This window comes from Osmerus eperlanus, chromosome 5 (genome assembly GCF_963692335.1).
Source record: "Osmerus eperlanus chromosome 5, fOsmEpe2.1, whole genome shotgun sequence".
In the NCBI taxonomy this organism is placed as follows: domain Eukaryota; kingdom Metazoa; phylum Chordata; class Actinopteri; order Osmeriformes; family Osmeridae; genus Osmerus; species Osmerus eperlanus.
The window spans coordinates 16,172,582-16,187,785 of record NC_085022.1 but is presented as its reverse complement, the minus strand read 5'-3'; the positions used below and the strand labels follow the sequence as shown (position 1 = coordinate 16,187,785).

General features: G+C 46.7%; 1 protein-coding gene across 4 annotated transcripts in view; it reads left to right on the top strand.

The window, feature by feature from the left end:
• LOC134021287 (excitatory amino acid transporter 2-like) overlaps positions 1 to 15,204 on the top strand; it is a 33,655-nt gene that overhangs the window by 13,688 nt on the left and 4,763 nt on the right. The window contains exons 1-10 of one of the 4 annotated variants that reach the window (XM_062461956.1): positions 2,958 to 3,211; positions 8,042 to 8,181; positions 10,297 to 10,449; positions 10,789 to 11,039; positions 11,487 to 11,637; positions 12,028 to 12,154; positions 12,356 to 12,589; positions 12,789 to 12,983; positions 14,163 to 14,297; positions 14,449 to 14,683. In XM_062461956.1, coding sequence (XP_062317940.1) covers positions 3,207 to 3,211; positions 8,042 to 8,181; positions 10,297 to 10,449; positions 10,789 to 11,039; positions 11,487 to 11,637; positions 12,028 to 12,154; positions 12,356 to 12,589; positions 12,789 to 12,983; positions 14,163 to 14,297; positions 14,449 to 14,683 — 1,626 coding nt within the window. In that variant the 5' untranslated portion in view covers positions 2,958 to 3,206. Of the gene's footprint in view, positions 1 to 2,957; positions 3,212 to 8,041; positions 8,182 to 10,296; positions 10,450 to 10,788; positions 11,040 to 11,486; positions 11,638 to 12,027; positions 12,155 to 12,355; positions 12,590 to 12,788; positions 12,984 to 14,162; positions 14,298 to 14,448; positions 14,929 to 15,204 lie in introns of those variants that run through there. The other 3 variants (XM_062461953.1, XM_062461955.1, XM_062461954.1) reach the window with 3 other exon arrangements.

Sequence of the window (15,204 nt, the reverse complement as noted above, 5' to 3'; positions counted from 1 at the left end):
TAGCTACATACACTGGATGCATTTACCCCAACTCCATTCGCGGAATACCTAATCGAGATTCGAGCATCAACAAAGTTTCCCTTTCTTCACTTGGCAGAATAAATCTTCCACTCTTCATGCACGGTGCAACCTGAAGTAATTGCTGAGAGCTTCATTAGGGGGGGGGGGGGGGGTTCACAGCTCCCAGGCAGCCAGGCTGTGTGGTGTGATCCCTTCTCTTCCCACTGCATGGTAAGTGGCTGGTGGGGGAGGGGAGGGGGGGCAAGGGCCCCCCGAGGGGCCAGAGATATCCGGAGCCTGGCGCGGCTCCAGTTATCTCTACCTCACGGTGCATTGTGGGCCCCGGTCATGAGAACGGGTTAGAACCCCGTGGGAGTGCAGTGGGTAACTTCAGGTCCTTCACACCTCTCTCTCCCCCTCTCTCTCTCTCTCGCTCTCTCTTTCTCTCTCTTTCTCTCTTTCTCTCTCTGGGGCATCGCCTGCATTCCAACCAGGCAGGACCTGTGCAGACACATTGTCGTCGAGGAGTAACCTTCGTAAGATTGTGATTGTGAAGCAGATAACCGGGTCATTCCGGGATGCGTTACCTATCGGAGCATTCCCCATGCCGTGAGGGTGGGAAAGTGTTCGTGAAACTGTGCTGGGGTTTCCAAGCTGCGTAAAAGCTGTCTGTTGATTCTTTGGGTGTGTTTGATGGCTCTATTACTCTTTGGTCTTTGAGTTCATACTTCATTTGGTGAAAGTAAGGATTGAATGTGTCCACCGATTCAGATCTATCAAGCTTCACAGTCTCCGTTTGTGCGTGTGTGTGTGTATGAGTGTGTGTGTGTGAGTGTGTATTTGTGTGTGTACATGTGTGTGCGTTAGCAGCAGTGAGCTTCCTTTCTCCCTTCCTTACCCTTCCCTTTAAGCCGCGCTGCGTTGCTAGGACAACCTGGCTGGGGCCTGGTTGCATCGCGGTGGCTCTCAAAGCCAGCACTCAGGGAGCCTCGTCTCCCCGAGAAGGCAGCATAAAATCGGGATAATCGCCGTCGATTATGGGACACAATGGACTGCCGCTTCTCAAAGATTCATTCATCCCGGAAAAAGAGGCCGTGGAGGGGGGAAGAGAAAGGGGCGCCCCGGCCTCTCCGCCGCTCTCCCACGGTGGGCACAGGCATGACATCAGCGGCCTGAATGGACTGGCATTCTGGACATCCCCGCGGTCCCCCTCCTGTACCCCACGTACCCCTCACCCCCCCCCCCCCCCCCGGCCCACCCCCCCACTCCGCCCCCCCCCCTCCTCCAACTGCCACCCCCCTCCACCCCTTTCGGGCCCCTGCCATTTGGACGTGGCGCTTGGCCCGGCGAGTTGGGGCCACCGCCACTGTTTGCGTGCGAGACAAAAGCCCCTCAGAGGGAAGGGAGAGGAAGCAGAGAGCTTCACATGGTCCTCGCCAAGAGTAGGGATGGCTGCCTCTGCCCTCCCCTCGAAGGCCCCTCATTTGGCTTAGACAGGGTGGTGTGACCCCCCAAAGCCCACCTCCCAAGAACCCCCTCTCCTCCACCACCCCCACCCTCTGCAAACCCTATTACAAACACACACACAACACTCACACAAACCCTAACACACACAAGCGGTCCCTGTCCTCTCCAGGGCGCTGTGTGAAAGAGTATGACATGTCAAGGGACTTGGGATGACTGATTTCTCATGATACAACCTCGGTTGTCAGTGATGGCATTCCTCTGGCTTTTGTTGTTCCTTTGGGCCGTTTGTTTGCAGAGGAAATAGCTTTCTAACACTTTTCCTTAATGAGAAGAATGTGCTCGAAGTCCATACGTTGTCAAGCCCCATGGTGCTGACAGGCAGGAGAGACACTAGTTTGACGCCAGCGGATATGAAATGCCAGACTTTTGTGCTTTCGGTTTCGAGATTGAAAAGGAAAGATAAATCTATTTTCTTTTTGTTAGTGAGTCTATATTTCATTCCTTGTCACTGTCACAATGGATCAGACTCGAGCTGTTGTTTGATGGTTAAACTGGGCTCTTTTCACAAATGGACACATATAATTCACTGCAATGATTTATAATGCTTCTATTCTTATAATCTGGATGATCTAGATTGAATGTATAGGATTAAGGTCATTGCCACTTTAATCTAACTATTAATTTGTGAATAGTTAGATTGTGACTAGACTGTGACTTTGGACCTTTCCTGACCTTGAGTTCAAACCTACTACACCAGTAATGGCTGTAGCACAGCCAATCACAGACTAGCAATTTTGTGAAAAAATACTGTAATAATTATGATTCTGATGATGACAATAACATTCACAATAGCATGAAAGGCAGATAGTGGTTTTAAGAAGGTAAAACGCCTTTAAATTCATACATTTTTGTTCATAAACAAACAACACCCAGTCCATTGTAGGAGAAAAGCTGCACAGTGCCACAGCATGGCAATGCTGTGACATCATACCAAAGCATGAACACGTTCTCCACAAACCCTCCTGTCAGGATCACTCCCAGCCCCAACCCCCACCAATCACCCCCATCATCTGTCCATCCGCCTGTAGCCCCAACAACAGCCTTTCCATCACTAAGTCTTCAAAGTGGTCATGACGGACACAGTCTTTTACTGACCCGTCGACACAGGGGCAACCTAGAAAAACAGGCCGGAGCGCATCCATCAGCACACCTCAGCTGCGAGCTCCTCCACCCTCAGTGGAGAACGTCTGACATTGGAAACGTGCGTTCTGGGGGGGATTACTGCCTCTATGGAATGAAGAGACCCCGGGGGGATTTTACTCTTAAGCTTGGCCCGTCGACTCCTCCCTCCACCCCCGATGTGGTGTGTAAGCGTGTGTGTGTTTGTGTGGCTGTGTGTGTGTGGTTGTGTCTGTGAACGGTGGGATGACGAGGGCTCTCTGGCTGATGTGGCTGTGACCTGGGTGTTCTTCCTGGGTGGAGCCGACTTGCTGCTGTGTGAACGCTCAGAAGGAGCAGCGGGCCAACCGCGAGCGAGAGCAGAGTTTGAGTGAAGCCAGTCGAAACGATCGGAGGCTGGATCTAGTCTTTTTGACTTTGCTGGCGATGATTGAGTCTCTGTGATTTGGCTGTTTCCTTGATCTGCCTGTTACAGTACTTCCTCTTTGCCAAAGACTGATGGTTTAGTAACTAAAGTACTATATGTACTGTGCATAGCCCTCACCTCTATCACACCTAAGATGAAGTAAGTGCCTGTCAACATAACTTATTGCTATTTTACTTGAATCCTTTTGATAGTTGTTGATTACGTTGTAGATAAATGATATGTAGTGATATGTTAAAGTTAACAGTAAGATATTGTTATGCACTTCTCGTGGTCACAGTTCTACTTGTCCATACTTGCATATTGGCAAACGCCTTTGCGGAAGTATTTATGAGGTGAATAGTTAATGTAGATGCTTGCTCAGTCCATCATGTAGATGCTTGCTCAGTCATTGGCATTGCTCAGTCTTGCTCTGCCAGTCATACCATTTCTAAATGTGCTTCACAAGTATCCCTCCTATTTACACTAATTTATATTGCCAAAAGGATTTGCTCGTGTGCCTTCACACGCATATGAACATGAGTGGCATCCCATTATTAAACCATAGGATATGATGTTGGCCCACCCTTTGCAGCTATAACAGCTTCAACTCTTCTAGGAAGGCTTTACACAAGGTTTAGGAGTGTGTTTATGGGAATTTTGGACCATTCTTCCAGAAGTGCATTTGTGAGGTCAGACAGATGTTGGACGAGACGGCCTGGCTCGCAGTCTCCGCTCGAATTCATGCCAAAGGTGTTCTATCGGGTTTGAGGTCAGGACTCGAGGCCAGTCAAGTTCTTCCACACCGAACTCGCTCATCCATGTCTTTATGGCCCTTGCTTTGGGCACCTGAATTCAATGATTTGGATAGCTGAGTGAATACTTTTGGCAATATAGTGTAGTTGGTGTACACAATCTGCCATTATAAAACATCCATTGGTTCACTTGGATGAGGTGACGTCATGTTTCGCTGTGGTATGCTGACAGAGGTGGCAGAGAATTAGGGGTTCATGTGAAATATTCATGGTTCACTACACCTTAATATACGCTGTGCATGTCGCTATTAGAATTCACACATTTCACTGTAGCACTGGGGGTATTCAATTATTTATTCAAGTGATCTGCAATTGAATTAGTCTGGCAGTGTCCTCGGCTGAGATTAAGTGGTTTATGAGCCAATCCGATTAGAGAGTGAGAGAGAGTGTGGTGGCGGAGGGGGGTGGGTAGGATCTGAAGAAAGGGTGACGGAAGAGGAGAAAGAGAGAGACAGAGAGAGGGATAAAGAGAGAGAAAGAGAGAGGGAGAAAAGGGAGAGAGAGGGAGAAAGAGGGAGAGAGAGAGCACAGTGAAAATATAGGACTGGTGAGGACGCTCGAAGAGAGGAGCACGTCAGAGATAAATGGAAAATGAAGGAAGAGTGAAAAGAAAGTAGAGTAACGTGAAAAAGGAGGATCAGGGGAATGGGTTGAGAGAAAAAGGGGAGAAGAGAGAGAGAGAGAGAGAGAGAGAGAGAGAGAGAGAGAGAGAGAGAGAGAGAGAGAGAGAGAGAAAGAGAGAGAGAGAGAGAGAGAGAGAGAGAGAGAGAGGAATACAGAAAAGGAGAAAGAGCGAGAGAGTGAAGGATGCAGAGAGATCAGTCCCCTTAGGAAGATCTCCCATTTTGACAGGTCCTGACACGTGTCAACACTAGAGATAGACCAGGATGGTTGCATCTGCTGTGCTCTTTGCAGCATTCCTATATACTGGCATGAAGGCGACATACGTATACCTAAAATAAGACTGCAATTTGTCATTCATTTCCTGAATGTTTTTTTGGGGCTTATTTTTAGAGCCATCTATCATTGATATGCAGTGTTAGAGCAGAGCCATTCACTGTTAATCACAGCAAGTCATTTCCTGCCTCCTTGACGTCTCCACGTACACCCCCCCCCCCCCGCCCCTCCCCCCATGTGCTTAAAATAGAAGAAAAATTGAAAGAAATGAAATAGAAATGAAATTCAATTAACAACATTCATAGATTAACTGAAATCGGATGAAGTCGAAATAGTCTATTTTTGATCTCCATTTAATGAATAGAGGCTGTTCTCGGACATCCTGGAGGGGTGTTGTCATGGTAGCGTGAGGATGACTAATGCTAGTCTGTGCATGGTGTTAACATGTACTCCCTCCCGATTGGTGGCAAGGTGATGGGGAGGAGTGGGATCTCCATCTGTGTGCCTGGAAGCAGGCCAGGTGCTCATTCTCTAGAACCATGACAGAATCATCATTAGAAAGTATGTGTGTGTGTGTGTGTGTGTGTGTGTGTGTGTGTGTGTGTGCGTGTGTGTGTGTTGCGTGCGTTGGAGAGTTTGCATGTTTTCTTCCATCATTACATATTTTGATCTTGCTGAAGACGTTCCTTAATGAGTGTGTTTGTATGTGCGTGGGTTGTGTGTGTGTGTGTGTATGTGTTCGTCCTGCGAGCAGTTGCAGAGCTGTTGAGTAACAACACAGAGCCCATGAATGCAGGTTGTGGATAGAGTCTCTCCCAATGCGCCTAGCTCCTTTTCCTCTTGTTCTCTCTCCTCTTTTCTCCACTGTTCTGAAAGATCCAAAGTCATAATGGATCTATTAAGTCATTTAACTGAATACTAACTAATGCTGACTTTCAAGAGGCCCTGGCACCCCTTGTGTGTGTGTGTGTGTGTGTGTGTGTGTGTGTGTGTGTGTGTGTGTGTGTGGGTGTGTGCGTGTGTGACCGTGCTGCTTCAGTCCAAGGGGGTGGTACTGAAGGTCAAAGTCTTTTGAAACTTTGTTTCCTCTTTCACACCCTCTTCATCCTCCATTCATTCTCATTCAATGAACCGAGCTGCCTTGAAAAGCAACAGAGCAGACAATTTCACATGTCACAACAATTGATGGAGGGGTATAGAGGGTTAGAACACTTGTCTTCAGATCGAAAGGTTGCAGGTTCAAAACTTCCCCTGTACTGTCGCTTTGTTTAGTGTGTGCTTAATATAATAATTGAAATGAAGCACAGAAAATGTTTCCCCTTTGAATGCAGTAAACCAGAAATGATTTAGGATTTGCTTGGTTACTTCTTGGGAAGTGCAGAGGAAGTACATTTGGATCCCCTTATAGTAATGAGAGCACATGTGAAGCACCTACATGCAGTGCACAGCCAGTAGCACTTGTTCTGTCATGCCTGTTTGACTGCAAGCTGAAAGACAGCCACATTCTTCTGTCTAAAACCGGCTAGCTGCCTGATATCATTCTCAAAAACAAAAAAACACAACTCCCTATGGTATTTCTAACCTCAGAAGGCTTGTGCTTCTGCTATGCTGTCAGATATTATAAGCACAAAGCAGCATAACAACGGCAGGGTTTACGCCAGAGAGAAAAGTGTAGGGAGACAAGTCAAACAACCTCTCTGTCTGCCTCGCTTGTGCAATTCCCCAATCTTCCCTCCCTCCATCTGTTTCTTTTCTTTCTCCATTCCTCCTCCATTCTTTCTCCATTTCCTGTGGTATTATGTTTGTGTGTGTGTGTGTGTCACCCACAAGGAGCAGTCTCATCAGGAAGTTGATTTAAGAAATGCATTGAAAAATGACACGTCACAAACCGCTGAACTAAAACAGAAGGGAACAACGATAGTTAGTTATTGTTCAGGACATGTATGTCTACTCCACCCAAATGCATGATTCTTTGTCTGAAACATAGGATAATTGTCTATAGTATCTCCAGTGGTCTTGATCTAGTTGTTTCCTGTACAGATTATGTTCTCTTTGTATTTAGAGAGATATCTTTAACTTTTAGATATGACATTAATGACATTTAGATCCAGCCTTTAGATTTAAGTCTCTAAAAGGTGTATTTATTTTAATTTGTTCAAGCTCCTAACTGGACTTCAGGATTTAGAAGCAAAGGGCCTTCATCTGGGCTGTGAGGGGTGCAGAAACTGCTTTAAAATCCTACACAGCTAAATTGTTTAATGTAACCTCCCTTTTATGTAACTGCATTGTGTTGTACTGTACTTTGTGTGCTGTTCAGTGACAATAAAGTTGAATCTAATCTACATTGTGTGGTGCAACAGCTTTTCATGAGCAATGTAGTTGCAAAGCTTAATAGCCCAAAAAAGATTCACTTATGGCTGGGGAATGTGTCAGTCAGTCATGTGCAGACTGGGGAGTCAGGTGGCTGAGCGGTGAGGGAATCGGGATAGTAATCCGAAGGTTGCCAGTTCGATTCCCGGTCATGCCAACTGACGTTGTGTCCTTGGGCAAGGCACTTCACCCTACTTGCCTCGGGGGAATGTCCCTGTACTTACTGTAAGTCGCTCTGGATAAGAGCGTCTGCTAAATGACTAAATGTAATGTAATGTAAATGTAGACTGCAGATAGGATCTAAGGTATTCACAGTATGGTCTCACATGGTCCGACAGGAGGGCATGATGTCTCTGCAAACAGAACTTGGTTTTCAAATACATGTCACCAAGGCCCGATTAACTATTAGGGCAACTGGGCACCTGCCCAGGGGCACATGACATCTAAGGGGCCCTGGACAATGTCAACTAAAATGTTATATCACTTTATGAACGCAGTCCTAACTTTCCTTAATGTGAGTACTTTATTGCAACTCGTTCGATCAAAATATTATGTTAAATCACGTCAAAAACAGTGTTTGTGTAGTCTAGTAGCCAGTGCCGCCGCTCCCATAACGCGCACTACGCGCTGTGCGTAGGGCACCAACTCCTGAGGGGGCACCAAAAATTAGCCAACTGTGTGTTTTAGAGTTTTCATTTTACGTAAGTCAGTTAAGTCAACATATTGTCTTTTATCACTACTTACACAATGTTGACATCTTTCAGATATGGTGTGGTGGTGTATTATGTAATTCAAGTCCATAGATTTGGCTTACATGAGGTGAAAGGTTATGTGGTTGAAAGTATGCTATATGGATGTAATAATCTTCTTCCTGTCTCTCTCTCTCTCCTTCCTCTCTCTGTCTCTGCAGTTCCAACAATATGCCTAAGCAAGTGGAGGTGAGGATGCACGAGAGCCACCTGGAGCCTATCGAGGCCAGGCCCAGGTCCAAGTGTGCCAACCTCTGCTCCAAGTTGTTCAAGAACTTGCTGCTCACGCTCACCGTGCTCGGTCAGTTGTCCGTCGACCTCCTATCAGCGGTCACAACATTGTCTCTCCTCATCTCTTTCTCCTCTTCTCTTTTCTTGTCATCTCCTCTCTTCCGTTTTCTTTTTTTCTCTTCTCCTCTCCTCTTTTCTGTCCCCTTCTCTTACATTAAGTCATTTCAGTCATCTTAATTATCTTATCCTTTCCTGTCCCTGATCTTTAACCCTGTAATACACCCCGCAATATCTCCCAGAAATATACACAGCTCTAATTGGGAAGTCTCATAGCTGGCAAGTCGAACGCAGGCACTTACCACGGAAGAAGAGGTTCAAAGGGCTGTCTAAATGTTCTTTTTGATGTAACTGATCAGCTCCAATGAGAACAGCTGCCATTTGTGCTGCCGTAGTCTGAGCACCTGGTGCCAGTAGGCCCTGACCTTCCCCAGCCCAGGAGCACATGGCGCCCTCTCGCTGACACCCATCTGCATCTGCCCCATGGGCAGGAAGACTCGCATTAGCTGGAAGATTGTGGTGTTTGTGTGTTGTGGGTGGGGGTTAGGTAGGAGAGGAGAGAATGCATGACTCAATACCCCTGACAACGTACATTATGTGTTACATACAGTATTGTACATGGGCAGCTCAGCTGTGGATTTCTGTGTGTCTTTATTTGGGGGGGCGACGCCACGGAGAGAGATGAGGGCTGGTGGTGACAGGATGAAGTCAGGGAGGGGGGCATGAGGGCTGGTGGCAGGATGCTGGGGAGAGGGGGAGAGGGTGTAGGGGGAGAGAGGACTGCCCAGGGATCGCGAGGCAGGAACAAGCATGGTGTGAAGCTGGAGCTTTGTGGAGGAACACCCAAAGAAGAGCACAACAAATATGCATGAGGAAGATGAAAAGAGTTGGATTCCAGCGGGTGTTGTTCAGCAGCCTCATCATGCTCTGGGATCCCTGGCAGCTGTGTGGTAGCAGAGGAAGTACAGCCTCCAGGGGGGTCAGAGGGGGTTTCGGGGGCCAGAGCCTCGCTGTGTCTGGCTCGTCACAAAGACAGACCACAGGGCCAGTGTGCAGACATGGCTGCAGGGGGGCTGGGGCAAACAGGGGTCAGATCTGTTTACGGGCCCGAGGGAGTCCAGGGGGAGGACAGCGAGGGCCAGGGTCAGGGGAGGGCAGGGATAGGGGTAGGTTGATTCTGTGGTTATCTTTCCAGGATTTTTGGAGTTGGGATCCAGTCAATGCGTAGAATTGACATAAAGTGAAGATGAGGTGAAAGGTCTAGTTGATAGTAATTAAAACTTCACTTTTTGCCTACCAAGGTAAGCCAGGTAAGGTTAAGAATAGCATTGAGGTTTGCGGGGGACTTTTTTCCGGAACTCTCATTTCTTATAAGTGGGAAGAGATGACATATTTTATCTGACTCTTTCCTAGAAAACCTGCTGTTTTCCCATAGAGAATAGCGATCCTTTGATATTTTTAGGTTAGATTTTATGTGGAGTTGTCTCTCTGTGTCTCCCTCTCTCTCCCTCTTTATATCTCTCTTCAAAGAGATCTGTGCTAATCCTCCACAAGCTTCTTCCTCACACCATGTTCCTGTGTATCTCCCCTCCCACTGTCATCTAAGCATCAGCAGGCTTCACCAACCCCAGACTGCTGGATTCATTAATAAGCCACAAAGCATCACAAACGATTGGCTTAAGGAGGGAAAACGTTTGCTTTATTTATTCATCATCCCATGAACCATTTGCCACAGCAACTACTTGCTTAAGACTAATTGTCATTTTCTGCAAATGTCCTCTGGGTGTGAGAATGAAGTCCTAAACAGATTGTTCTCTTTACAAAGCTTTTTGTGGTGGGCATGTTTTCCTTTCCCCAATCTAAAAAGAACAACCTCAAGTGGTCCAAAATGATTCCTTCTCTCTGAATGTTCCGATGTGTATGTCTGTCGTATTCTACATTGTTTGAGGTGCCGACTCCCCTTCCCTTTAGGTATTTTAAATCTTTCACAAACTGAGTTCTGTTATTTCGGTTCCTCTGACCCTTCCCCCTCTCCCTCACGCTCACCACCCCCCCCCCCTCTCTCTCTCTCTCTCTCTCTCTCTCTCTCTCTCTCTCTCTCTCTCTCTCTCTCTCTCTCTCTCTCCAGGTGTGATTCTGGGGGCTGTGTCTGGGATGCTGCTTCGTGTCGCCTCTCCCATCCACCCGGACATCGTCATGGTGATTGCCTTCCCTGGAGACATACTGATGAGGATGCTGAAGATGTTGATTCTCCCTCTGATCATCTCCAGTTTAATCACAGGTACCCAGCTGGGCCCCACATTCTAACAGCAATACATAGATGTATCTGGACTATGGAACCTAGAGGAGATATTATGATTCACAGATTATTTCAGTCTGTTTATTTATTTGTCTATTTTTGTTTAGACGATTTTTTCTCCAAAGCGGCCTTATCAGATGGGCACATCCAAGCGTGAACCAATATTGTCACAGTTGCTCAGTAATGTAATGATCAATGTTTGTGTGTGCTAATATCTGCTGCAAACAGTATTTACACCAAACACACAAACACGCCCCTTCCCATCATCCCACAAGCAGAAAGGAAGCGGTGAATGTTAACCGATGCTTGATGTGGTGGCAGGTCTGGCTGGTTTGGACGCCAAGTCCAGTGGTCGCCTGGGCACCAGGGCTATGGTCTACTACATGTCCACCACCATCATCGCTGCTGTGCTGGGGGTCATCCTAGTCCTGATTATTCACCCTGGCGACCCTAAACTGAAGGAGAAGCTGGGAGAGGGACACAAGAACGACGATGTCTCCAGCCTGGATGCCTTCTTCGACCTCATCAGGAACCTGTTCCCAGAGAACCTTGTCCAGGCTTGCTTCCAGCAGGTAAGGAGTCCTGTTCCATACCTTCGGAAGCTCCCGTTAATACTGTAGCTGGTGTCAAAATACCACCTGACTGTTAGACCCGGTCCCAGTATGGAGGATGTTCATTTAGAATGCAGTGCTAATTAGCTACTACAATTTTCTCTCACCTGTATTTACAGCTAACAGCTTCACTCTGCCCCGACCTCCCAACTCTGAACACAGATGAAGCACTCTCTCTCTCTCTCTCTCTCTCTCTCTCTCTCTCTCTCTCTCTCTCTCTCTCTCTCTCTCTCTCTCTCTCTCTCTCTCTCTCTCTCTCCTTCATCACTCTATGTTTTCAATGTGTTTTTAGGGACACCATTCATAATATCTTCCTGAATCGGAATTGGGTATAATTCGAAAACATTCTAAGACAACCTACATCTTACAATATTTTCACTAATTGTGAGTTGTGTTGTCATCTCTCAGATCCAAACGGTGACTAAGAAGGTGGAGAAGGTCATTGTGGAGGATGTCAACGCCACCACTACTGTGGAGGGTCTGCTGGCTAACATCACCAAGGAACCAGAGTTCATCATCAAGAAAACTCTGCAGTTCAAGAGTGGCATGAACGTCTTAGGTAGGCTGGTTGGCTTGTAGGCTGGGAGGATGAAGGCTGATATGCAGGTAGGCTGATAGAGTTGGTATGCTGGTAGGCTGGTGGGCTGGTAGATTGGGTAGGTTGGTGGGCTGGTAGAAGGGACGAGGTTCAGGACGAGGTGGTTGTCCGTCAGGAAGTTGGTGGAAGCATGCAGTATGTCCTGAGTGCTGCTGCATGCAGAAACTCTGTCCTCAGACATGTCAGTGCACTTTGCTCTGTCGACATTTTACATGAATTCCCTTTCTACGCTTTTCTCCTCGTCGTATTAGTCCGATTGACCTATTTGGATAATGCTTATCGTAACCTTTGATTTGACCTAGAATCAGGGCCATCCTCCTCTCTGATGGAGTCTGATTGTGTGATTGTCAGGTCTTATTGGATTCTTCATTGCCTTCGGTATCTGCATGGGGAAGATGGGCGAGAGAGCCAAGCTGATGCTGGAGTTCTTCAACATCCTCAACGAGATAGTGATGAAGATCGTCATCATGATCATGTGGTCAGTAAAAGATATCCCCTGGACACCTTCACTCTATAAATATGGACTTCAGTGAGCCACCAAATGTCTCATATAGATCGACGGATTCAAGTTTTCATGAATGTTATAGGAAATACCAAGAGGTCACTCACTTGAAAATGCGAAACTCGGAGCGAGTTTTTAGTACGGATATCTGAGCCTCTCTTCTCCCCTCTTCCCCAGGTACTCTCCCTTCGGTATCGCCTGTCTGATCTGTGGCAAGATCATCTCCATCGACGACCTAGAGACGGTGGCAAGGCAGCTGGGCATGTACATGGTGACTGTCATTGTGGGCCTCCTCATCCACGGTGTCATCTTCCTTCCCAGCATCTACTTTGCCATCACCAGGAAAAACCCTTTCACCTTCTTCATGGGCATCTTCCAGGCCTGGATTACAGCCCTGGGAACTGCCTCCAGGTCAGGAACACTCGACGGTTGATTGATTCGTTGATTTGTTCAAATCTGAATGTGATTGGCTCATTGATTTGTGGACGTCGACGTCTGAGATTAGTTTGAAAACTGAATTATTTCATGCAGTTGTCTCACTCAGAGAGGGTCACCGCTGGTAAGTCAGTCCTTACAGGGTCCTTACTGTCTGTCACTCGCCTTCCCGTAGTGCTGGGACACTGCCCGTCACCTTCCGCTGCCTGGAGGAGAACCTCGGCATTGACAAGAGAGTGACCCGCTTCGTGCTTCCCGTCGGCGCCACCATCAACATGGACGGAACCGCCCTGTACGAGGCCGTGGCGGCCATATTTATTGCCCAGATGAACGGCATCCACCTGGATGCTGGGCAGATTGTCACTGTCAGGTAAAGCTGTCACTGTAAATCCAAACATGTACCTGCAGAACACCATGTCACCTTAAAAGGTTCTGCTAAGTGAATACATTGAAGAGTGTCGTGGACGTTTTTGAGAGAATCAATCGTTTAAGCTGAAGTCGGGTGAAGTACAGAGTTAATGTTTATTTGACGTAGATTTGAACATAATAACGTTATCAACATAACATCATCGACACACAAACATAAGACAATAACACAAAGACAATTCCATACAGCTCCATCTAGCATTCTAGAATGGAACCGGGAGAATCCAGCCCACCAGCACTACCCAGCTGATGGCCCTGAACCCCCCAGAACATTCTTCAACAGACCATTTTATAGATACGACAGTTCTCAAAAGTCATTGGTCCATCCTACAGACATGCAGCTATACCAAATCTCTTCTGTCATTGGTTAAATCCTTAGAACAATAGAGTTGAATCCACATTGTCTTCAGACCAACTGTCTCTTCCCCCCAGGTGACAAGAACTCTCTCAGGTCACCCAGACTTCCCGTCTCTTAGACTTCACGTCTCTTAGTTAGGTGTCATAAAACTGCAAATGGCATCTCTACCAAATGGAGTTGAATCAACATTCATTGTATCAATCTTCTTAACCAACTGTAAACTTCTCCTAAAACACATTCATTGTACATAGGCCCAAAATTTCTTTCACAAGAGTTCCCCAATATATTTTCAGTGTTTAGTCACAGTAACTTGGACGTGCCAGTAGGACAGGTTTAATGCAAATCATGACAGTGCCAGCCAGTCAGTTAAGGGACCATTTCAGTGAGTGTCTGTACTCATTATCCACAAGGGCACTTCATTTAACTGAGGCAGTCCTTGGAATTTAGTCTGTCATTTCATCGGTCCTTAAACCGGCATATAAAAAATTGGCCATTAGGTATTCCCCTCATGTTGGCTCTCATCCACATCTCACTTCACATGCAGGATTAACCCCAAACCTGTTCAGATTTCAATTCACGTATTGATAGTTTACACTGTCAGATAAAAGGGGTTCAAATTAGATCAATTGTTTGTAGAACCCTCTCATAAGAACTCTTTTCCTTCCGTGTTTTGCCTTTTGTTGTTAGAATGTTCTAGTTAGAATGCTGGAATGTGTTGGTGAAGAGACTTTAGTTGAGCCCTGCTCCCTTGTTGTTTCTCTCTAGTATGACAGCCACTCTGGCCAGTGTGGGCGCTGCCAGTATTCCCAGTGCTGGACTGGTCACCATGCTGCTGATCTTGACTGCAGTGGGCCTGCCTACCCAGGACATCAGTCTGCTGGTGGCCGTTGACTGGCTCCTGTGAGTTTGACCCCAACCATGACCTTAGCACGGACAGTGCCATCTTCATCGATTATCCGACCGTTTGTGTTTCCTTGTTGGTTTTGCCTTTCACCACCTCCATTCAGACCTGCGTCCTCTGCCTGTCCACCTCCCTTCCCCCTAAACACAGGGACCGTTTCCGGACCTCCGTGAACGTCGTGGGCGACTCCTACGGAGCGGGGATCGTGTACCACATGTCCAAGGCCGAGCTGGACGAGCTGGACGCTCACGCAGCCAAGTCGGACGACATCGAGATGATGAACAAGACCCAGTCGTACTACGACGACATGAAGAACCACCACGAAAACAACTCCAACCAGTGCGTCAGTGCCGCTCGAAATTCAGTCGTAGTAGATGAGTGCAAGGTATCTCTAATGCTTACGGACGTAGAGACTTCTATTTAACCCTCTCTTTCGCATGAACTGCATGTTTCTTTTGCATGTGTAGATGCCAATGTAAATACATACACTATTATTTTAAGAAGAAACAGGGAAAATACCAAAAATATATGTGTATATATTTCAATGTGCAGTTGCCTAGAAAAGCAGCCTTTTGCCATGTCTGTCTGTATTACTGTAAGTGAAATTTTAGTTCACATCCTACCAACACCTTGGCATAACTACATTTCAAAACTAAAAGGATTCAAATCCATCAGAATGGATAATGGACCATAGTCCATTACAAATACAGCAGAGTAGGGTAAGACTTGAATTGATCCCAGAGGACTTTTTGGGTGTGCTCAAGCCTTCGGCGAGAGCACAACCTTTGTTCTCTCACATATATATTATTATTATTATTTTTATTTCTTTTTGCCCCCCTAAAACTCAGTCAATATTTGGGCTACATAGACAACGTAGGTGTCAAAAGTTTCGTCTTGGTAGCGATT